Source organism: Bombina bombina, chromosome 5, assembly GCF_027579735.1.
Source record: "Bombina bombina isolate aBomBom1 chromosome 5, aBomBom1.pri, whole genome shotgun sequence".
Taxonomy (NCBI): Eukaryota; Metazoa; Chordata; class Amphibia; order Anura; family Bombinatoridae; genus Bombina; species Bombina bombina.
The window spans coordinates 1,026,634,061-1,026,660,510 of NC_069503.1; the positions used below are offsets into that span (position 1 = coordinate 1,026,634,061).

The following is a 26,450-nucleotide window of genomic DNA, read 5'->3' on the forward strand; positions in this document are numbered from 1 at the left end:
AAATGGAGTATATTCGTTCTTTGTTAAAAGAAGTGTTGATTACATTGGATATGGAGGAAACTAGTCCTCTTGATATTAAAACTAATAAACATTTAAATTCTGTTTATAAACCTCCTGTGGTTGTTCCAGAGGTTTTTCCAGTTCCTGATGCTATTTCTGATATGATTTCTAAGGAATGGAATAGGCCTGGTACTTCTTTTATTCCTTCTTCAAGGTTTTAAAAATATTGTATCCTTTGCCAGCAGTTACTTTAGAGTTTTGGGGAACAGATCCCCAAAGTTGATGGGGCTATCTCTACTCTTGCTAAATGTACTACTATTCCTAAGGAAGATAGCACTTCTTTTAAAGATCCTTTAGATAGGAAACTTGAATCTTATCTAAGGAAAGACTATTTATATTCAGGCCATCATCTTCTCAGGCCTGCAATTTCATTGGCTGATGTTACAGCTGCTTCAACTTTTTGGTTGGAAACTTTAGCGCAACAAGCATTGGATCCTGATTTGTCTAGCATTGTTAACTTGATTCAACATGCTAATAATTTTATTTGTGATGCCATTTTTGATATCAAAATTGATGTTAAATCTATGTCTTTAGCTATTTTAGCTAGAAGAGCTTTGTGGCTTAAATCTTGGAATGCTGACATGACTTCTAAGTCCAGATTGCTATCTCTTTCTTTCCAAGGTAATAAGATATTTGGTTCTCAGTTGAATTCAATAATTTCAACTGTCACTGGGGGGAATGTAGTTTTATTTCCTCAGGATAAAAGATCTAAGGGTAAATCTAAAGCTTCTAACCATTCTAGTTCATTTAGACAAAATAAGGAACCGAAACCTAATCCCTCCCCCATGGAATCTGTTTCCATTTGGAAGCCTTACTCGAATTGGAATAAATCCAAGCCATTTAAGAGATCAAAGCCAGCCCCCAAGTCTGCATGAAGGTGCGGCCCTCATTCAAGCTCAGCTGGTAGGGGGCAGATTAAGATTTTTCGGTCCAAAATCAATGGATTCAGAGTATTGTCTCTCAGGTGTACAGAATAAGATTCAAAGTAAGACCGCTTGTGAGAAGATTTTTTCTCTCACGTATATCTGCAAACCCAGTAAACGCTCAGGCTTTTCTGAAGTGTGTTTCAGACCTGCAGCTTTCAGGGGTAATCATGCCAGTTCCGTTTAAGGAACAGGGTCTGGGGTTTTATTCAAATCTATTCATTGTCCCAAAGAAAGAAAATTTAATCAGACCAGTTTTAGATCTAAAATTTTTTAATCGATATGTAAGAGTACCAACTTTCAAAATGGTGACTATAAGGACTTTTCTGCCTTTTGTTCAGCAAGGGCATTATATGTCCACAATAGACTTACAGGATGCATATCTTCATATTCCGATTCATCCAGATCACTATCGGTTCCTGAGATTCTCTTTTCTAGACAAGCATTACCAATTTGTTGCACTTCCTTTTGGCCTAGCGACAGCTCCAAGAATCTTTTCAAAGGTGCCATACTCTGTAATCAGAGAACGGGGTATTGCGGTGTTTCCTTATTTGGACGATATCTTTGTACTTGCTCAGTCTTAACGTTCTGCAGAATCTCACACAAATCAACTAATGTTGTTTCTTCAAAAACATGGTTGGAGGATCAATTTACCAAGAAGTTATTTGATTCCTTAGACAAGGGTAACCTTTTTAGGTTTCCAGATAGATTCAGTGTCCATGACTTTGTCTCTAACGGACAAGAGACGTTTGAAATTGATTTCAGCCTGTCGGAACCTTCAGTCTGTCATTCCCTTCAGCAGCTATGTGCATGGAAGTTTTAGGTCTCATGACTGCCGCATCGGACGCGATCCACTTTGCTCGTTTTCATATGAGACCTCTACAGCTTTGTATGCTGAACCAATGGTGCAGGGATTATACAAGGATATCACAATTTAATATCCTTAAATCCCAATGTTTGACTATCTCTGACTTGGTGGTTAGATCACCATTGTATTGTTCTAGGGGCCTCTTTCGTTCATCCAACCTGGACTGTGATCACAACAGATGCAAGTCTTTCAGATTGGGGAGCTGTTTGGGGATCTCTGACAGCACAAGGGGTTTGGAAATCTCAAGAGGCGAGATTACCAATAAATATTTTGGAACTCTGTGCGATTCTCAGGGCTCTTCAGTTTTGGCCTCTATTAAAGAGAGAACCGTTCATTTGTTTTTCAGATAGACAATATCACAACTGTGACATATGTCAATCATCATGGTGGGACTCACAGTCCTCAACCTATGAAAGAAGTAACTCGGATACTTGTTTGGGCGGAATCCAGCTCCTGTCTAATTTCTGCGGTTCATATCCCAGGTATAGACAATTGGGAAACGGATTATCTCAGTTGTTAGACTTTACATCTGGGAGAGTGGTCTCTCCGCCCAGATGTGTTTTCTCAAATTGTTTAGATGTGCGGCCTTCCAGAAATAGATCTGATGGCATCTCATCTAAACAAGAAACTTCCCAGGTACCTGTCCATGTCCAGGGATCCTCAGGCGGAAGCAGTGGATGCGTTGACACTTCCTTGGTGTTATCAACCTGCTTATATTTTCCTGCCTCTAGTTCTTCTTCCAAGAGTGATTTCCAAAACCATCATGGAACAATCGTTTGTGTTGCTGGTGACTCCAGCATGGCCTCACAGGTTTTGGTATGCGGATCTTGTTTGGATGTCTAGTTGCCAACGTTGGCCAATTCCATTAAGACCGGACCTTCTGTCTCAAGGTCCGTTTTTCCATCAGGATCTCAAATCATTAAATTTGAAGGTATGGAAATTGAACACCTAGTGCTTAGTCATAGAGGTTTCTCTGATTCAGTGATTAATACTATGTTACAGGCTCGTAAATCCTGTTTCTAGAAAGATTTATTATCGAGTTTGGAAGACTTACATTTCATGGTGTTCCTCTCCATAAATTCTCTTGGCATTCTTTTAGAATTCCTAAAATTTTACAGTTTCTTCAGGATGGTTTGGATAAAGGTTTGTCTGCAAGTTCCTTGAAAGGACAAATCTCTGCTCTTTCTGTTTTATTCCACAACTTTGCTAAACTTCCTGATATTCATTGTTTTGTACAGGCTTTGGTTCGTATCAAGCTTGTCATTAAATCAATCTCTCCTCCTTGGAGTCTTAATTTGGTTTTGAAGGCGTTACAGGCTCCTCCATTTGAGCCTATGCATTCTTTGGACATTAAACTACTTTCTTGGAAAGTGTTGTTCCTTTTGGCCATCTATTCTGCTAGAAGAGTTTCTGAATTATCTGCTCTCTCTTGTGAATCTCCTTTTCTGATTTTTCATCAGGATAAGGCAATTTTGTGGACTTCATTTAAATTCTTACCTAAGGTTGTGAGTTCTAACAACATTAATAGAGAAATTGTTGTCCCTTCTTTGTGTCCTAATCCTAAGAATTCTTTGGAGAGATCTTTACATTCTTTGGTTGTGGTGAGAGCTCTGAAATATTATTTTAAAGCTACTAAAGATTTCAGCAAGACTTCTAGTCTATTTGTTATCTTTTCTGGTTCCAGGAAAGGTCAGAAGGCTTCTGCCATTTCTTTGGCATTGTGGTTAAAGCTTTTGATTCATCAAGCTTATTTGGAGTCGGGTAAAGCCCCGCCTCAGAGAATTACAGCTCATTCTACTAGATCAGTTTCCACTTCTTGGGCTTTTAAGAATGAATCTTCAGTTGATCAGATTTGCAAAGCAGCAACTTGGTCTTCTTTGCATACATTTACTAAATTCTACCATTTTGATGTATTTGCTTATTCGTAAGCAGTTTTTGGTAGAAAAGTTCTTCAGGCAGCTGTTTCAGTTTGATTCTTCTGCTTATATGAGAATAAACTTATATTTGGGTTGTGGATTATTTTTTTTCAGCGAAATGGCTGTTTTTATTTTATCCCTCCCTCTCTAGTGACTCTTGCGTGGAGTTCAACTTCTTGGGTATTTCTATCCCATACGTCACTAGCTCATGGACTCTTGCCAATTACATGAAAGAACACATAATTCATGTAAGAACTTACCTGATAAATTAATTTCTTTCATATTGAATTTTTTGTATAAAGCACAATTATTTCCAAATTCCTTTGTTGTTGCTTTTTTCTCCTTTCTTTATCGCCCCACTACTTGGCTATTCGTTAAACTGAATTGTGGGTGTGGTGAGGGGTGTATTTATAGGCATTTTGAGGTTTGGGAAACTTTGCCCCTCCTGGTAGGATTGATTGTATATCCCATACGTCACTAGCTCATGGACTCTTGCCAATATGAAAGAAATGAATTTTTGTCTGGTTGCGCTCATATTATGAGTTGAAAGTAAACAGTTTTCGCTTGCGTGCTATACCTGCGCTCGAAAAAAGCCTTACTTAGAATATTGAGTGTGTGATAAATTATTCCTCCATAGAAGTTAATGGAGAAAAAAGTGGGATGAAAAGCGAACAACCTACTTGCACGCAAACCAGACATGAGAATATGAATATTTCACATTCCAATGTTCTTCACTGAGAAGAACATGTTCTAAATACGTACGTATGTACATACATACATTGATGTTGCCGATCGTTGGTGGGAGCAGCAGCAGGGAGGCGGGTTGGCGGCACATTAGTGGTATTTTTCCTTCTAATTGTCGGCTCTGAGTGCGCGCACGGGGGGGGGGGGGGGGTGTGCACGCCACATTTCCAGTATTAATGCATAAGAAGGAGGGAGTGGGAGGGGGAATCCGATGGGAGGGGGATTGTGGATTTTATTTATTTAAGAATTGACACTTTTTTTTTTATTTTTATTTTTTAACAAATTGGGTACTGGCAGACCCGGTAACTAGGTAGAGGGGGGAGGGTTAGAGAGCTGTTTGGGGGTGGGGGGGAAAAGCAGGGAGGTTGGGGGCTAAGAGGGATCCAACATTGCAGAACTATATATATATAAAGAAACAAAAAAAAAACACATAAAACATTTTGTTTAGTACTGACAGACTTAAAGGGACAGTCTACAACAGATTTTTTTTTTTTTATTGTTTAAAAAGATAGATAATCCCTTTATTACCTATTCCCAAGTTTTGCACAACCAACACAGTTATATAAATACACTTTTTACCTCTGATTACCTTGTATCTAAACCTCTGCAGACTGCCTCCTTATTTCAGTTCTTTTGACAGACATCCATTTTAGCCAATCAGAGCTGGCTCACCTGAACTCCACGTGCGTGAGCACAGTGTTATCTATATGACACACATGGACTAACACCCTCTAGTGGTGAAAAAGTGTCAAAATGCCCTGAGAGAAGAGGCGGCCTTCAAGGGCTTAGAAATTAGCATATGAACCTCCTAGACTTAACTTTCAACTTAGAATACCAAGAGAACAAAGCAAAATTGGTGATCAAAGTTAATTGGAAAATTGTTTAAAATGACATTCTCTATCTGAATCATGGAAGTTTATTTTGGACTAGACTGTCGCTTTAAGATGGCGGTGACAATTGTGATGTGGGGGAGGGTAAAGAGCTGTTTAAGGGGGGTCAGGGAGGGATCAGGGGTTGGGATGTGTCAGGTGGGAGGCTGATCTCTACACTAAAGCTAAAATTAACCCTACAAGCTACCCAATTAACCCCTTAACTGCTGGACATAATAGAAGTGTGGTGCGCAGAGGCATTTAGCGGCCTTCTAATTACCAAAAAGCAATGCCAAAGCCATATAGGTCTATTTCTGAACAGAGGGGATCCCAGAGAAGCATTTTCAACCATTTGTGCCATAATTGCACAAGCTGTTTGTAAATAATTTCAGTGAGAAACCTAATATTGTGAAAAAGTTTGTAAAAAAAAGTGAACAATTTTTTTTATTTGATCGCATTTGGCGGTTAAATGGTGGCATGAAATATACCAAAATGGGCCTAGATCAATACTTCGGGTTGTCTACTAAAAAAAAAAAAAAAAAAATATATATATATATATATATATATATATATATATATATATATATATATATATATATATATATATATATATATATATATATATATATATTATTAGTTAAGGGTTATTCCGGGATTCCTGACAAATAGCAGTGTTCCTATGTAACTATTGCTAATTTTGAAAATAGCAAGGTGCAACTTGAACTTAATGCCCTAGAACTTGCAAAAAAAGCAAAGAACATGTAAACATTGGGTACTTCTAAACTCAGGACAAAATTTAGAAACTATTTAGCATGTTTTTTGGTGGTTGTAGATTTGTAACAGATTTTGGGGGTCAAAGTTAGAAAAAGTGTGGGTTTTTTTTTCCATTTTTTTCATCATATTTTATCATTTTTTTATAGTAAATTGTAGGATATGATGAAAATAATGGTATCTTTATAAATTCCATTTAATGGCGTGAAAGACAGTATATAATATGTGTGGGTACAGTAAATGAGTAAAAGGAAAATTACAGCTAAACACAAACACCGCAGAAATAGCCTTGGTCCCAAACGGTCAACAAATGGAAAAGTGCTCCGGTCACTAAGGGGTTAAGCAGCTATAGATAACTTTTATCTATAATTATAGAGAAAATAGATTTGTCACATCAATTTCTTGACTGTTAATCTAATTTATAATATTTACAATGGTTAATTTCTGCATGAACTAAAAGTTTTCATAAGATGCAAATGAATCTTGATACGTTTTCCCTGAAGTATACATTTTACATGTCTAGTACTGGCAAGTTTTAGCTAGGGCACCAGTACAACAAACAGTTATTTTGGAGAAGTTTCACTGTGTAGTGATAATGAATATTTATACACTAATAAACAAAACACTCTGCACTCTATGGTAATACAAGGCATCTATACACTAATAAACATGCTGCACTGTGTAATTAATGAAGAGTACCTATACACTGATAGCATATGCTGCGCTGTATAATGAGGTTGAGGGTTCATACACTACAAAACGGAACCGGTTGCGCTGTATAATGATGATGGGTACCTATACACTGATGGTGAGATCTCTGTGCTACATAATGATGCAAAACATTTATACACTAAGAATGAGCACACTACACTAATTTGCATGTTGTGGTGAATTATGATTATGGCCACCTATATACTTTAATGTATCGGTATGCATGTAGGAGAAGAAGATAGTGCACTGATATTTTGCACTATATCAAAGGTTGGAAGACTGTCGGTGCTCCTACAAGTGCCCATGAATCCCAGTAATACCCATTAGGCTTTAGTTGGAGATGAGCTTGACTGTTTTCCCCGGCTGCATCAACTTTTATGAAGACTGCTAAAGTGCAGGGACTGGGCTATGAGTTATTTCAGTCAGATGCCACCCTGTGATTTAAAGGACAAGTCAACCTACAAATTATTATTACATATTTAGATAATGTATTTAACGATGTTGACAGCAAACTGTAGGCCAATTATGCTCTAAATATAGTTTGCAAGTAAAACCACTTACTATTTCACCTCAAGCCGTTTTTAAATGGCCGCCTGACCCCTCCTGTCCTGACGTCACCCTCCAGCTCCACTGAGTGTTCCAAGTCGATCCTGCTCGTTCCTCTGTTTCGTGCATGCGCAATTGCCTGTTTTGCAGTCAGGAAGAAAACAAACCCCTTAGTACCATAGCGGTTGTTCTATGAGGCGCACCAATGTTCGACAGCAGTTGGAGTGGTAATTGAAGTCATCAGAAGTACAGCGGTCCCACAGCAGTTCTTACAACTCCAACTGCTGTGGGACCACTGTGCTTCTGATGACTTTAATTACCACATTGCTGCTGACAGCCGCAGGGTTGACCCCAGGCTGAGGATCACCTGGTAGTCACTGGAATGGTAGTCTTCGGCTGTCAGCCAGCATGATATATTTAAAGGTCTGCTTTTATCTGGATACTGATGTCAGACTAAATAGGAAAACGCTCATTGTAGTTCAATAAGATTTGTAGATAACCAATGTAACAGATTGCACGTTATAGCAAACAATCAGAGCATACAGTGTTAAGTGGTTGCAGTGCTTTGCAAAAATGGACTAGCCCTTTGGATTTACTAAAGGAGTTAAAGGGACAGTCTAGGCCAAAATAAACTTTCATGATTCAGATAGAGCATGTAATTTTAAACAATTTTCCAATTTACTTTTATCACCAATTTTGCTTTGTTCTCTTGGAATTCTTAGTTGAAAGCTTAACCTAGGAGGTTCATATGCTAATTTCTTAGACCTTGAAGCCCACCTCTTTCAGATTGCATTTTAACAGTTTTTCACCACTAGAGGGTGTTAGTTCACGTATTTCATATAGATAACACTGTGCTAGTGCATGAGAAGTTATCTGGGAGCAGGCACTGATTGGCTAGACTGCAAGTCTGTCAAAAGAACTGAAAAAAGGGGCAGTTTGCAGAGGCTTAGATACAAGATAATCACAGAGGTTAAAAGTATATTATTATAACTGTGTTAGTTGTGCAAAACTGGGAAATGGGTAATAAAGGGATTATCTATCTTTTAAAACAATAAAAATTCTGGTGTAGACTGTCCCTTTAACTTGCATTGCATTTAAAACTGGGGTGGTGCTGTTATATCTGCACATGTCTACACCGGAGATGAAAATATGCTTTACTGGAGCCAGAAGAGATCTGATATAATGTGCAATCTGTTACATTGGTGTATGAAGATGCAATTATTAGTTACTGTTATCTACAAATCTTGTTGAACTACAATGAGCATTTTCCTATTTAGTCTGACATCAGTATCCAGATAAAAGCAGACCTTTAAATATATCATGCTGGCTGACCATTCCAGTGACTACCAGGTGATCCTCAGCCTGTGGTCAACCCTGCGGCTGTCAGCAGCAATGTGGTAATTGAAGTCATCAGAAGCACAGCTGTCCCACAGCAGTTGGAGTTGTAAGAACTGCTGTGGGACCACTGTTCTTCTGATGACTTCAATTACCCCTCCAACTGATGTGGGACACTGATGCGCCGCATAGAACAACCAATATGGTACTGAGCGGTTTGTTTCCTTCCTGACTCCAAAACTGGCGCATTACACATGCGCAAAGCAGAGGAACGAGCAATGTCGGCTTGGTGCAGGGTCCACTCAGTGCAGCTGGAGGGTGACGTTGGGACAAGAGGGGTCAGGCGGCCATTTCAAAACGGCTCGAGGTGAAATAGTAAGTGGTTTTACTTGCAAACTATATTTAAAGCATAATTGGCCTACAGTTTTGCTGTCAACTTCGTTAAATACATTTTATCTAAATATGTTAGAATAATTTTTAGGTTGACTTGCCCTTTAAGAGAGTCCCCCTCCCATTCTAACCATTATGCCACCACATATGGCTGCTACTTTGAAGCCAAAGTTAGGCAGCAAAAAAGAAATATACACATGGAAAAAAATAAAATGCCCTTTATCAGTCACATAGTCTGCCTCTATTGTAGCACCAGCCATGGTAATATGGCACATGAGCCCTCTTTTGGAATGCTGCCCTTGCCAAGGTATGTCAATCACCCTGAGTAGGTGATTTATCTACCCACCTCTGAGGTGGCTGAGAGGCTAAAAAAGCCTGCACCACAGTGCCCCTATGTATGTGATGTATGTTCCTCCTGAGTATGTGGTCAGTTAAAATAAGCTTGTCCATTTGTTCTGTGGTTTATTTGCTTAATGTACTTTTCTGATATTTACATTACAGACATGCGAGATAAGATGAGAAACTGGAGAGAAGAGAACTATCGTAACAGTGAGCAAATCATTGAAGTCGGTGAAGAGTTAATAAACGAACATGCTTCCAAGCTTGGAGATGATAGTAAGCTTGTTATAATTTAATGTTTGTAAACTTTTATAAAAGTAGTAAAACACCAGTTTTTGTTTGATATTTTCACCCATATTTAGATTAAACTCTCAGAAATGTAATTCTGTTTTTTTTTTTTTTTTTTTTTTTTTTTAAAATATTGACTCCATGTTTTAGAAACTTAACAGCTTGAACTTTTTTAATTTGAAAATATTGACATGCTTTTTAAATGCTGCTTTGACTTTACTTTAACCCTTTCCCGCCGTTATGCCGTTGTATTCCGTCACAACTGCGCTGGGCTTTAAAGCCGTTATGATGGAATACAACTTCATAGCCAACGGCTGTCCTGAAGCCTATTGCGCTTGATGATTTGATCGCGGTCTGGAGGTCGTTTGCACGATCGCGTGATTTCAATTTGTCTACATCGGAACAGTCAGTAAAACATGGGGACAAAACATTCTTTAGATATATCAGTGAAAGAAGAAAAAATAAGGTAGGAATAGTAAAATTGAAATCAGTTGATGGTAGAATAATAGAAGGAGATAAGCAGATTGCAGACTGTCTCAATGATTACTTCTGTTCTGTTTTCACAAAAGATTGTGAAGATACAATGCCTACATTAAGGGATGCTACGAAAAATAGAAACAAGCTTAACAGTAATCTTTTTACAGAGGATGAGGTTTTGTTAGCATTATCAAAAATAAATGTTAAAAAGGCAGTGGGTCCTGATAATATTCATCCAAGGGTTTTAAAAGAACTTCGATCAGTGCTAACTGTCCCATTAACTGATCTGTTTAATCAGTCACTATTAACAGGAGCTGTCCCAGATGATTGGAGAATAGCAAATGTAATACCGCTTCATAAAAAGAGCAGTAGAGAAGAATCTGGCAACTACAGGCCAGTTAGTTTAACTTCAGTAGTAGGGAAATTAATGGAAAGCCTCTTAAAAGAAAGAATTATGACTTACATAAAGACAAACAATTTAGAGGACCAAAATCAGCATGGTTTTACTTCAGGGAGATCATGTCAGACTAATCTAATTGACTTCTTTGATTATGTAACAAAAGTATTAGACAAGGGTGGAGCAGTTGATGTAGCATATCTAGATTTCAGCAAAGCATTTGACACCGTCCCACACAATAAACTAATTCACAAACTATATCTCCTTGGTCTAGATTCAAAAATTGTGAACTGGGTGGAATGCTGGCTTAAGGACAGAAAACAAAGTGTCTTAGTAAATGGAGTTCATTCAGCAGAGGGGGCTGTTACTAGTGGTGTTCCTCAGGGGTCAGTTCTGACTCAATGACACTTTACTGACTGTTACAGATGAGGAACAGGACTTGGGAATTATTATTTCAGATGATTTAAAACTTAGTAAACAATGTAGTAATGCAGCGAGTAAGGCTAGCAGAATGCTTGGATGTATTGGTAGAGGTATTTGCAGCAGAAATAGTAAGGTTCTTATGCCACTTTATAGATCATTAGTTAGGCCTCATCTTGAGTATTGTGTGCAGTTCTGGAGGCCATATCTTCAGAAGGATATTAACAAACTTGAATCTGTGCAAAGGAGGGCTACCAAAATGGTACATGGTCTAAAAAATAAAACTTACCAGGATAGGCTCAATGACCTAAATATGTATAGCTTAGAGGAGAGAAGGGAAAGAGGTGATATGATAGCAACTTTCAAGTACATTAAAGGGTTTAGTAAAACTGAGACTGTGGGTATTTTACATAAAATGGAAAATTCAAGAACAAGGGGTCATGAGCTCAAGCTAAAGGGTAATAGATTCAGGAGTAATTTGAGGAAGCACTTCTTTACAGAAAGAGTGATTGATTTATGGAATAAACTTCCTCAAGAGGTAGTAGCAACAAACACTGTGGGGGACTTTAAAAATGCATGGGACAAGCATAAGGCTATCCTACGAACTAGATAAGTTTATACTGTTAGGTAAGGTCGGGCAGACTTGCTGGGCCTATGGCTCTTATCTGCCGTCAATATCTATGTTTCTATGTTTCTATGTGCTTACTGTTATATCAGATCAGTTACATTGAGTCGTTTTATCCTTCTCTTTAATAGAGTTCCACTAAGGATGGTAGTGATTTTACTATCAAGGTAATTACACTCTGACTGGAGAACGGATATATAGAAATAAATGTGGATAAGGTAACCACAATTGTATAATACTTGTTGTCACACAATGTCTTTTGTCAGTGGCTCATACCGTCCAATGTGCAATAAACTCTCCTAAAATCTTTGTTTATGTTGACAAAGATTTATGATAGATATTTTATTTATATGATTATTATCAACGAAAATATTGGATAGTTAGGTGAGGTTCCACATTTCTGGTAATTAAGTCTGATACCTGATAATTATTATAATACCATGTCTCAAGTTAGTTACTCTATATATTTATTAATTCAATAAGAATCACAAGTATCACACTTGTACAAGTATAAGTAGATTAAAATACACGTTGCTGTTAAAATCTAGGTCTAAATCTATTGCTAAGTTTAAAAGATAATGGGGGTTGAAAGAGGTTCAACACCCTCCCCCGACATGTTTCGCCGTCTTAGTTGGGGCTAAGACTGCGAAACATGTCAGGGGAGGGTGTTGAACCTCTTTCAACCCCCATTATCTTTTAAACTTAGCAATAGATTTAGACCGCACAATTAGTAATATGGCTGCTAACCTAATAATATAGTAGAACCAGTTGTTACCACTCCTTTGATAGCAACATAGCGTTGTACCTAATTTCAATAGAAAAATTAATGGTTGTGTGAATCTGAGATATGCGTGATATGTAGTCTCTATGTTTAAAATAATGGCGATGTGAATCTGAGATATGTGTGATGTTTAGTTAAATCAGTGTTCGCTTTATTAACAAAGTGACTTACAAACTGACCACTTTATTAACCAACTATACAAACTTAATATCTAAGAGTGCTATCCAGGGGGCTCACATTTTGAATAACGCTCCAATATAGCAACAGTATGCAATGTGCAACTGATGCATGTAAACCCGTAATGTAATACAATGTCTAAATAGACATCAGCCTCCACTTAGTATCCTAACTATAAAGATACAATCAAGCGGCGTATATATAGGTGCTTATAGACACTTTGTACTAACGGTAACGCTTCTTAATGGCTATCTAGGCTGTAAGTCTAATAATCCTCTTTATATGGTTTACATAGGAGTGTTAATACTGATACATTACGTTTATGCAACAATTTAGTTACAATGTATAACTCACTGGAGTTTTTTGGATAATACTCCCCACAACATGGTGGTTTAACTAAACTTCAGTATACCAAACAAATCAAGCGCACATTATCAAGATTAAAAATTGTATTATTCTCTGAGAGTGATATCAAGTTATTGAGTGAACGAATAGACTGAAAATCAGTGTGTGTCAGCTGTTACTGACTATCAGATTAAAAACTAAATACAAGTAAGATTGCAGTTACAAGGCAATCCAAACACAACCAAAATACTGCATTTAACAGCAACTTGTATTTTAATCTACTTATACTTGTACAAGTGTGATACTTGTGATTCTTATTGAATTAATAAATATATAGAGTAACTAACTTGAGACATGGTATTATAATAATTATCAGGTATCAGACTTAATTACCAGAAATGTGGAACCTCACCTAACTATCCAATATTTTCATTGATAATAATCATATAAATAAAATATCTATCATAAATCTTTGTCAACATAAACAAAGATTTTAGGCGAGTTTATTGCACATTGGACGGTATGAGCCACTGACAAAAGACATTGTGTGACAACAAGTATTATACAATTGTGGTTACCTTATCCACATTTATTTCTATATATCCGTTCTCCAGTCAGAGTGTAATTACCTTGATAGTAAAATCACTACCATCCTTAGTGGAACTCTATTAAAGAGAAGGATAAAACAACTCAATGTAACTGATCTGATATAACAGTAAGCACATAACTGACCTTTGAGCAATATTGACACTTATGGGAATAAGTTATAACACAACCACAACAAATTTTGCCCAGTCTGTGACACTAATTCAGATCAATCACTTGACCAATTTACCCTCTCAGGAGACTTCAAAATTCCATCTCCATATTTATCACCTATCAGGGGACCAGATCACCACACTTCAAATTTAACCCAGTGTTTCTCTATTTAGGGAAAAGGGGTATATTATTACAATACTTATACCTATGAGTGGTTAAATAACACTTTCTACAGGTCTAAATCATTTTGTGTTTTTAAAAAACTTTGTTGTTGTGTTCTGTTTTTTTAATCAAACCAATAAAGGTTAAATTTTAACTACATCACCTAACTTCATTCCCCAATTGATGTCTAAATTATAATTCCTGCGAAGGAGAATGAAGTGCTAATAGATGCATACTTTTTTCAACTTCTATGTTGATTTTGTCTCAAGTTAATTCATGCATAAGCACTCAAGCTAAGGAAATTAATCCAATGATACCAGCATCTCCTCAACACTAGTGTAGTGCTGTTGCACCCTTTTGTTCCCAATCTTATACGTCATGAATTAAAGTCCCCTTTATTTGTTTCAATAGTCAATCCTAGCGTTTGTACAACGCTAGGATTGACTTTCACTTTAATGATTCAGCTAGATCATGCAATTTTAATCAACTTTCTAAATTCTATTATCAAATTGACTTTGTTTTCTTGGTATATTTTGTTGAAAAGCAGGGGCATAAGCTCAGGAGTGTGCACATAAATCATTTTATTTATTTTACACACCATGAAAAATGAATGTTCTTTAGACTTTAAAAGCATTATATAAAAAATTTTTAGCAAATGATACCGTATACACTTTAATTTAAACTTAATATAAATAGCAATATGTGTATATACAACTTTTTGCTTTGAATGGACAGCATTTTCATGACACCTTATGAATGTTCACCAGAATTAGCTATACTGCAACAAAATCTGCATTTACTTGTATGTGCATACTCAATCGATATGACAAACAATCTGTTGGGCAACTTCCATTCAGAGCTTTTCACACGACTCATACCTGACAGTTTTATAGATTTTGCATGCTTTTATTAACGTTTTCCGTTTGTAACAGAGTGAGGTAGAAAGATATAAAGAAAATATTGACTATACATATGGGAGAAATAAAAGATCACGTTTACTACGCATGGTATAAGGACTCAGAACAAACTCACTGAGCTTGATTATAATTTGTTTGCTGTTAGAGATCTGCAAAATATCTTTTTTGGCAGAGATGTCAACTTTGTATTGGCTTACTACACTATCATCACTCAGCTGGTCATCTAAGTAGGCGTCTTGGAGTATACATTAAGCATTACATCTCCTCTTGCTTAGGTACCCCTTGCCTGGTCTCAACAGGATTGCATTCTGCTGATAATTAGGTCTCCTATGAGCAGTCGCTGTTCCAACAAAAACATATTCCAGGAAATGGTCACCTAACATATAGGAAATTTGACCCTCTTTGGCACAAGACTATCATTTGGTACCTTTAAACAATATTAAACAGAGCTCCAATAGTAAAAGCTCATTTATCTTGCAGAGCTGTGAACTTTGGCAGCACTAGTGATTTTCTCAATTCTCGAGCAATAGGACAAAAAGCTTACTTTTTTGTAGGATTGGGAAACAGCTGAAAATCCTGATTTATGAATGTACGCAAAGTCTTGCTCAATGTAAATCCTTTCTGTATATTTTTCTGTGACTTCAGCTAAAGTGGGGTCACCTGCAGTAACATGTTGTAACCTCCTATGTGGTACTGAAATGTCAGGTGCTTTAAAGGGACATTACAGTGATTTTTTTTGTTATTTACACGTGCACTGTGTGTAGGACTGTATGCAAATTTTGATTACCAGTATTGACTAGTAGCATTTGGTGAATACAGTACAAGTTCTATGTGTTGACTTGGATGGTGAGCCAATCAGCCGTTGCATGACCCAGCTGTGCAAATACTACTGCTATTTGGCATACTGGCTGTGTGCACTAAGCAATAACCGTTCTCTGCTTTCTTGGGGTCAAACACATAGAGTTGGAAGGTCAGTTACATATTAGAGCATGTCATTTTTGCACTATAATATCTATGCAATAATTAAACACATAAATTGCCTTTTATTGTTGAACAGCTATCTGTTTAGTTCTGGGAGGGATTATGCGGTTACACAGTTTATTTTGATAATAATAAAACATTAAAAAATATGCCCTTGATTAAGGGGGAAATAGCAAGCAAATTATGTTCAAGTCAACTAATTGTAAACAAAATATATATAGCAAAACCAATTATATTTGCAAACAAAAGTATATTTAATTCTCAGCCAGCGAGGCAAACACGTAATGTTACATTCTGTTAGAGCTTTCAAGTTTTCTGTTATATTCAGTCACAACCAAAAATGTGTCTCTAAATATAATGAAATCGCAAAAAAGGTTTAATTTATCTAATCTATAATACTTTTTATAGGAGAGAAAGAAAGGATATGAGATGTCATCTTTTCCATAGCTTCAGTTTCTTAAATCTGCTTTATTCTCCCTTGGCTTATATAGATGCATTTCACACTGCCCCTATCCAACGACCCTCTAATTTGCAAAAGAAAAAAAAAATGTTAAAGTATATATTAAAATGATATATTAAACATATGTTTTGCGGACACAGCTATAATAATATATACCAAATAATTTCTGTGAACATATTCCTAAGTATACATATAGTTTGAATACAGTATCAGAAGAAAGAGTATGTGAGAGTTAATTAGCTCTCTTAAAAGACAGGGATTTCAGCACTCAAAAAAGAGTCAATACTCACAGAAAAAAAGATTCAAATTGAATAAATTTATTATGTGAATATCTGTACATTCGCACCACATCAGACACTCAGCATGTCAATGTGCATCAATAGCCTAAACAAACATGATTCAGTATTAAATAATATACACACAAGCATTTCCAGCTTCTGATCAAAATTCTATAATAGGAGAACTACTTACAGCTTAATGTGTATATAAACCACAATGCATAAGCCTGCAACACCTCTACCAGATGGTAACCCTGCAGCTAGTGCAGGAATCTGTCACCATGGAGTACCATATGAGGATCTATGCCAGGCAGACTGCATACATGAATAGGTCTCTACATTAAGTCTTTCCATAAAGTATATACATCATATACACTGTTTATATAACATACATAGAAAAAATGACAACACCACTGCACAGAGTGGCGACTTGTTATCATGGAAAACATATTGAGGATCTATGTCCATTGAACAATAGCCAGATTAGCAATTAGCTGCAGGAAATGAAAGCAGTTAGTAGCAGGTAAGTCTCTGATTTCTCAGACATAAGCGTTGGTTAGCTGTAGACAGTGAAGGAAAACAGTCACTAATTCCAATGACAAGGAAAAGCGTGTAGTCAAATTTTAGCTAATAAGGTAATAAGCAGCAAGTAGAAGGTACACTGCTATACTTTCTTGCTTGATATCGTGAATCCTTTAGATCTAGAAAAAGGTTTCTCACAGGTAATCCTGCATATCCTCAAAGTTGTGTAATCTGACAAACAAGGGTATTTTACTTCTCCACATGTTGTAGGCAATCGTGATCTGGTCCTGTCACACATTGATGACATCACATGCCTGTGTGAAAACCTTTTCTGGATCTAAAAGATATGATGCACTTAGCTTGATATTGTAAATCCATTTTTAATTATCTTGTGGCATACGTTGCTTAGAAGAGAGCATGCACTTTTTAGTCAATTGTATTTAAAGTGACTGCTCTGTATCAACTCACTTGCTCTAGATTGATCCTGAAATCCTGTAGATCTTGAGTACTGGCATTAGAGACTTTGAGAGTGTACCATACTCATGGTGTACAACGTTACACACATCTCAAACAGTGAATACAGGCTGGCAAAGTCAGTATACTAGTGACAAGTGCAGGCTGACATCCATAAGGGATAATCTAAACCAGTGGTTTTCAACGTGTGAGGAGGGCCTCCTTAAGGGGGTGCTAGAGCATATATAAGGGGAGGCGTGGAAGCAGTGACACTTTGCACTATTTTATGGAAACCACAAGCTGCAAGAAGAGACAATGACACTTGCCATTTTGTGGTGAAATAAGGCAAAGGGCAGGACGCAGGTTGAAGAAAGACACTAAGGTCTAAATTGCTCAGACTCCTTGGCTTTTGTTGTCTTGATTAGTAACTTGAGTTTAACACAGTGCAAATTGAAATGTTAGCAAATCCATTCTTTTGGTTGAGCAGAATCAGTTCTTGAAAGCTGTGCGTGAACCCTGCATCAGATGTAAATTCCCAAAATTAAAGCAAAAAAATATTTTTTATTGGGGGGTGGGGGTGTCTGTCTTGTAAATGTTGTCAGTAGTGAGGCCCACCACCAAAGATTTTGAAAACCCCTAATCTAAAATGATATTCTTTTGCTTTGTAAGCAAAAGATTGGTACATGCATTGTAGGCATCAGAAATGTTATCATATGACCAGCAATATGATTCATTCTTATGAAAAATGTAACGCTTGTAACTGGTAATTAACTTAAAGGGACGTTGTGCTTAAACGTATTCTATCATCCAAATGAACAAGCAGCATTTAAACATGTTATTTCTAAAGCCTGTATATGGGCCAGATTACAAGTGGAGCGCTATTTAGTGATTTTGCTCATGCGCAAACACTGCTGGATGTAAACTTTTAACAAGGGTGGGTTTACACGTGCATTACAAGTCAAAATTAAAGTGTTTGCAAACAAAACCTGATGTGCACTAACTTCAGGACTTTGATTATCGCGACCTAGCTAACTTCTCCCCATAGACTTTAATGAAGAGTGCTGTTAAAAAAGAAAAACCTAACCCTTATCGCTCGCACGCCAACCACGCACCACATTAGACTAACAGAGCTAAACCCAAAAGTAGTTATGCATATTTTACATTCCAATGTTCTTCACATAGAACAACTTGTGTTTTTTTTATTTTTAATCAAACGCTTTTACTTTCAACTTGTAATATGCATGTAGGTTATCTTAGGCACCTTATTGGTTATCGCAACCCGTGCTAATAATAATATGACTAAATCACCATTTAAAGGGACTCAGTACTCAACCATTTTCTGCCATCCATATGAAAGAGCAGGTTTCCCCCCACATTTATCTTAATCATTAAAGTTTTTAATTTTGGCTTTCATGTGCCTTTAAGTAACCAAAAATGTTCCCCCTACTGCAACAAAATAATTATGAAAGATAGAAAATAAGCCAATCCACTGTGTGTATAAATTAGATACTACTAAATTGCTCCCTACTTCAACATTTTTTATATATTTTAAGGCTATTTAAACTTTTCTCTATATTTTGAAAAGGATACAATTACTTGTTTTGCAAAAACGCAGCAAGGTTTTTAATAGTAATAAAATTGTTCTTACATTGCAGTCATTCTTGAATATATATACATAGATGTAGATGACAGATAAGAGCCTTGTTCCCTGCCTAGTCTGCATATTTTCCCTACTTTCTTTAATGCCATAGATCCTAGTTGAGCCCAGCTTTGATTTCCTTTTGCCTAGACCTCAGAGTTTTTTTCTGCTTTTCAAGTACATTTTTCTAGCATTACCTTCTTTTTCCTTGTTGTAGGGTTTTACATGTGTGAACTGCCATTACCGTAAAACAAGTGCTTTATTTCCTGCAGGCCCCCCCTATCTTTTTTTTTTTATTATTTAAACAAATCTACAAAGGGTTTTCTGATGTGGTATATTAAAACAATGGTTTGTGTCTCATTAAAGATGACAATCCAATGCAAAAGATGCATGCAAGCTCATCCAAAACCAAGCACTACAATGACCATTTTTCTATACATTAAAAATGAGCTTGTCAGATGAAACAGACTTTGCACTCTTTACAGTCAGTATTGTATTGGGCAACATCTGCAGTCAATTATGTTCATGCCTACCTAAGTGCGTTGGTCATGTGCAGGGGTTTAGTACTTGGTAAAATGTTTTGATTCTAATTAAACAGAGTGCAAATTAAATACAAAACTTGGTACAGGTCTTTCATTATTAATAGTAAAGATTTTACTGAAACCCTCTGTAATTGCATATACCGGTATGTGTTATGTACCTGTAGACTGCAGAGTCAGCATTGCCTTTTTAATACATATGAGATGGTATGCTCTGTTTACCAATGAGGACATTCATTTGGAAATTATTTTATTGAAATGACCATTGTTCACTTATGAGGGGGATAAGTTGCTAGTACAACCCAATCTTAAAGGGACAGTCAACACCAGAATTTTTTTTTATTATACATTTTTATTGAATAGTTCAAACATTACAAGATAAGGTTGCAGAAATATAGTCATATAATAGAAATTACAGGTAGGTAATAGACATATTACACAAGTATTGCAGCATACAAGAGCATTAAGACATGTTTCAATTATTTTATATTATATATATATATATATATATATATATATATATATATATATATATATATATATATATATATATATATATATATATATATATATATAAATGCACACCATATATTTAGTAGCAGCTGCCAGGGTGCAATATCAAAACAGTATGTACCATGCAAAAAAGGCAGCACTCACTGGTCATTTGTAAGTAAAATTTAGCTTTTAATAATACAAAAAGTTAAAATCTTGGGAAAAACATGACGCTTCGATGCCTAACTGGCATCTTTTTCAAATGTTCCAAAAGGTAAATCCAAAGTGGTCACACCAGCTATGTGGTGTTCCCCATGCTCTCATGGGGAACACCACATAGCTGGTGTAACCACTTTGGATTTACCTTTTGGGACATTTGAAAAAGATGCCAGTTAGGCATCGAAGAGTCATGTTTTTACCAAGATTTTAACTTTTTGTATTATTAAAAGCTAAATTTTACTTACAAAAATGACCAGTGAGTGCTGCCTTTTTTGCATAGTGTATATATGTGTGTATGTATGTGTGTATATATATATATATATATAACATCTTATAGAGTGATAATCCTCTAGCTTACGTATCATGAAGTATTGGTGTTTTTCGAGTGAAAGTGTTAATGTAACCGAGGAGATCCATTCATCTATTGAGGGGGTGGCAACATTCTTCCAAAGTTTAGGTATTAATTGTTTGGTACAGTTTAGCATTAAGCAGAACTGTTTGGATCGAAGTCTACGTTTTTGGTTTAGTCAGTTTATTAAAAAGACATATTAATGGGTCATTGGATGTCGAATTTAAGTGCTTTAGTCATCTCTAGGATTATGAGTTTCTAATAATTACTAGTTTTAAGGCATGACCACCAAATATGGTATGCTGTTCCTGTGTGGCCACATTCTCTCTAGCATTAACTCTGAGTTTGGGAATATTTGTGCCAACCTGTGAGGTGTATAGTACCATCTGCTAAGTATTTTCATATTAGTTTCTTTAAAGCTCACAGAAGAAGCCGAGGAAGACATTTGTGTGATAATACTTAACCAATCTTTTTCTGTAATTTTAATACCTATTTCTTCCCATTTTTGTGTATATGATGGCAAGTTGCGTGAATGGTATTGTAGTATGAGTTTATAGGATTTGGACAAATTGCCTTTAACATTACTTTTTTAGGTAGCATAAGTGCTCAAAGGGTGTTAAGTTTCTAGTAATCTTGCTTCTCTCGGGTGAAAGGTGATAGTAGGACTTAATTGAAGGTAGGGTATGCCCATATCAGACAGTTCTGTTTGGGGTGTAATTTGCCATTAGTTAAAATGGTGTGATAGGGAAGTAAAGTATGTATTGTACTATAATAACCTTGATTTATATTTTGTTGGGTATTGAAAATTGGGTTAGTTAATACAGAGGTTAATGGGGACGGGATCGTGGATTTAGTTGGTATTTTTTTTTATCAGCTTTTCGCATATTCTAATTGTTTCAACAAATGAGTTAGATGGATTAGTTGTAGGTTTTTGTTGTTGTGTGGAGGACCAGCATGAGTTTCCAAGATTGTGAGATTTAGTTAAGAAATGTTCTAGTAAGATCCATGCCTTGTCTTCCTCATGTTTGCACCAATTAATGATCCAAACTAAGTGTGTAGCATAATGATAATATTCTAGGTTGGGTACTCCTAAACCACTCCTGTCTTTTGGCATATACATAGTTTTCATAGAGACTCTGGCCATGTGCTTTAACCAGATATAGGTGTTTTATAATTTTCTGTAAGGTATGTAAATTAAATGGGTAGTGCCTGGAAGATATATAATATTTCTGGGAGTATTGTCATTTTGACAGAGTTAATGCGACCTAACCATGACATAGGTTTTTGTTCCCAGCTCTATAGGTCTTTTCTTATATTTTTTGTAGTAATGAATGGTAATTTAGTGAGTATAGCATAAATTTGTTTTCGGAAAGTTGTATGCCCAAGTATTTTATGGATTTAGATTTATATTGGTATTGGAATAGTTTTGTATATTTTGCATAATAGAGGTAGGGTTATATAAGCTAAGGAATTCAGATTTGATTTTGTTAACTTTAAAATTTGATTATTTACTATATCTCAAATTCCATTGATAAAGCGATTAACGAGGTTCTGGGAGAGGTAAGGGTGAGCATTATATCATTGGCATATAATGCCATTTCGTAATGTGTTTTGTCTATTGTGATCCCTTTTATATCTGGGTTGTTTTGAATATTTGTGGCTAGTGTTTCCATTGCCAATAAAAATAATAGCGGTGAGAGGGGACATCCCTGTCTTGTTCCGTTGCTAATATTTATGGCTAATATTTATGCGAGATGAGAGGGTATTATTTAAATGTATTCTAGCTGTGGGGGACTGGTATAAGGCAAATATTTTTTCAATAAAAGATGTTCCAAACCCGAATTTATATAAGGTGGCTCTTAAGAATCGCCAGTTGAGCCTGTCAAAGGCTTTTTCTACACCAGAATTTTTATTGTTTTAAAAGATAGATAATCCCTTTATTACGCATTCCCTAGTTTTGCATAACCAACACAGTTTTATATACATTTTTACCTCTTTGATTACCTTGTATCTAAGCCTCTGCAAACTGCACGCTTATTTCAGTTCTTTTGACAGACTTGCATTTTAGCCAATCAGTGCTTACTCCTAGGTAACTCCTCGTGCGTGAGCACAGTGTTATCTATGACACACATGAACTTACACCCTCTAGTGGTGAAAAACCGTCAAAATGCATTTAGATAAGAGGCGGCCTTCAAGGTCTAAGAAATTAGCATATGAGCCTCCTAGGTTTAGCTTTCAACTAAGAATACCAAGAGAACAAAGCAAAATTGGTGATAAAAGTCATTTGGAAAGTTGTTTAAAAATACATGCCCTATCTGAATCATGAGCATTTATTTTGGACCAGACTGACCCTTTATATTAGGGAAAACCATAAATCAGTGCTTGACAAACCCAGGCATTATGGTTTACTTTTTGGGTTATTCTCAATATATCTATATACAAATACCACTGTCTGGCTCCTAAATATTCTTACTGGCTCCTACATTTTACACTGATTTGTCAACCCTGTGACATACATTTTTACTGTAATTTAAGCACCAACAACCCTTTAGTGGCATGAGTTTAACCCCTGCAGAAGGGTTATAACCTTAGTTACAGCTTGAGTTACAGAGAACTGCTGATTCCAAGTGGATACAGCTGTTAAAGGGACAGTGAAGTCAGAAAACAAAGTACAATATTTGTAAAAAGACTTCAATAGTATATTTTTAATATATAAGCATTACATTTTTTTGTAATTGAAATTGATAGTGAACTTGCCTGTGTTATTTTCTATTATGAACTGTATGATAGTGTTGTATTATTTCTTCTTCACACAGCTCATTATTTCCCTACACTCCCTAACCACCTGTATTTCATGTATTGAGTCTACTTTATTTATTTATTTTTTTATATATATATACAGTGTGTGTGTATGTGTGTGTGTGTGTGTGTATATATATATATATATATATATATATATATATATATATATACTGCAATATGCTTTCATTATTTATTTTGTCACCTTATCCTGCAATTCCATGTCTAACAGGAACTGAAAAGTTCATCATTTCAGAATGGAAGTGCAGAACACTGTTCTATTCCACACATTCATTGGCTACACACTCTACTGAACTATTTATAACTGTCCTTATTTGGTCATAGCAGAGAAGGTAACCTAAGTTAAAACATGGCAGCTCCCATGGTTTTATAGACACTAAAACTTTACACTTAACTTGTCACTATTTAAACAGCTAATGAAAATGTAAAAAATACATCTATATGTTATTCTCAAGCTAATCTTTTTATTGAATGTGTCGTTCTATCTATCATATATGTAGTGTTTAATATCCTTTTAAGGGGTTAAGTAAGTTTCAGCTGCCGTCACTGCAGATACTATTTTGTGGCCAGGGTAATCCAGGCTATGCAGGAATTGTAATCAACTACAGAGCACATCTATCAGGGCAGGGGAGGCAGCTTCTGTTTCATTTTTAGTGTCTGTCTTTGCACATTATTTCTACTAATGACGGTTTCCTTCTTTGCTGTGTGTATTAAACTGTGCACAGCTATTTCTTTGACAGTCAGTGGTAGCTAAGTAGGCCGCTTTTTAACATGTAATACAGCTCGTTAGTGAGCGTAGGAAAATAGTGAGCTGTGTGGGGAAGGAGCAATACTATAGTAGTATTCAGTTTATAACAGGAAATGACAACACAGGCAAGTTCACTCTCAAAAGAAAAAATATTATATTAAGGCAGTGACACCAATGAACACATAGTAATAATTTAAAAAGACTAGTTGGGAATTTTAAACAGGCGCATAGAGAATGATGTTATATCAAATTTATCTGGCTATAAGGTCTAAATAGAAACTAGTAATGCTATTTTAATAAAGCTAAACACATTTTAAGGGGAACTAACAATTCCCATACTGAAAAGCCAGCTAATGAGGCAAGCAAGATATTTAAAACCTATCAAAGGAAGGTTAACCAAAAGGCAAAAGGTGCTATAAATATACTGTATTTCCTTCATCAAAGGGACATAATTCCAGCTGAACTCCGCAGAACTCTGACATCATCAAAAACAGAGCAATCAGGTCTGTCCACCTTGCAAAAGTTAATGTTCTGTACAAAACGTCTCCATTAATGATATACATCTAGTTACCGGACAGCTGACATGCATGGTTCTTAAAACCTAGTACAATCGTCTCTAACCCACTCCAACTTTGAATGAGATGCATGATGAACATTTGATTGCTAGCAGAAGACAGCCGCAAACTGCACTTTACGCCAGTCTGATGGCAATTCCAACTAGTCTGTTTGCAGCTCCAATAGCACATAAACGGTGTAGCGGATGCTGTTGAGATATATAACTCGCAAGTAGCCTTCCCTGCACGAGAGGTGCAGCTTGCAGTCCTGAAGGCTTTCCCCTATCTCTGATTTCACCTCGGCTATAATAGCTTGAATAAAAAATAGGAATCCCCTCCATGCTAAATGGATCACCTGTACTGTATAGATAGCCGTCTTGCTTCTGAGCTGTGAGGGACAAGGGGTTTATATGTTCCGGTTTTACAACATAAGAGTAACTGATTTTATTCCTGTCATCCATAACTAGAGCATCGGCAGCTATTAGGATATCCTGTGAGAGAGCACAGAAGTATGGTCATGGATCTGTTTTACATCACGAGTAGACATTGGGCTCACACAGAAACAGCTCTTGACAAGCCAGCGGAGGTCTTGAAGAATATCCTCTAGCAGTGTGCACATAGCCTCCTCAAACTTATGCAGAACCCTGGCCATGTTGTATGTTGCAGTAGATAAGTGTAGTTCCACTTGTAAAAGAATAATAAGAGTATCTCGGGGGGGGGGGGGAATGTTCGGCAGCCTATGTTACACAAATCACCACACACACACAGACTGAACTTCTAGTATCTAGCTATTGGCAGGCTGTCAACAAAAAGCAGTGGCGTCACTAGGGTTGGTGTCACCCGGTGCGGTAAGTTGGTGTCACCCCCCAGAAAGCAGACACACAAAAACACAGGCACACACACATACAAACACTCAGGCACACACACACTCAGACACACCTAAAAACACAGTCAGATACACACACACACACACGCAAACACTCGGAAACACACTTAGACACACACACACACAAAAACACTCAGGGGCGGCAGACCCTCCCTAGGGAAGACATCATAAGGGCCTTACAGACCTTAGTTTACCTAAAGTCCCTACTGAGGCAGAGGAACTACTGTCAGACCCAATTACTATTGCAGAGGTGACTCAGGTGATTAAGGAGCTGAAGCTACATAAAGCCCCGGGGCCAGATGGCTTCTCTTCCATTTTCTATAAGAAACTCTCAGCTGAAATTGGCCCCACCTTGGTATCTGTTTTTAATTCGGCCTTCCAGACAGGGCATTTCCCCAGAGAATACTTGGAGGCAGAGATTGTGACCATCCCCAAGCCGGGTAAGGACCTAAGTCGCTGTGAGAGTTACAGGCCTATATCCCTAATAAATGTGGATATTAAGATGTACTCAAAAATACTGGCCAACAGGATGGTCGGGGTTCTTCCCTCTCTAGTCCATTTGGATCAGGTGGGCTTTGTTCGTGTTCGGCAAGGCTCGGACAACACACGTCGTCTGCTAGATATTTTCATCGTTTCTGCTTCCCTGGGCCTCCCACTAGTTACCCTGTTGTTAGGCGCCAAAAAAAATTT

At 36.7% G+C, this 26,450-nt stretch overlaps 1 protein-coding gene across 2 annotated transcripts in view; it reads left to right on the forward strand.

Annotated features, from left to right (window-relative positions):
* The window catches only part of EMC2 (ER membrane protein complex subunit 2), a 224,939-nt gene that overhangs the window by 53,003 nt on the left and 145,486 nt on the right, over positions 1-26,450 (forward strand). For both annotated transcript variants that reach the window (XM_053715284.1, XM_053715286.1), the window contains exon 3: positions 9,635-9,748. In XM_053715284.1, coding sequence (XP_053571259.1) covers positions 9,635-9,748 — 114 coding nt within the window. The remainder of the gene's footprint in view (positions 1-9,634; positions 9,749-26,450) is intronic.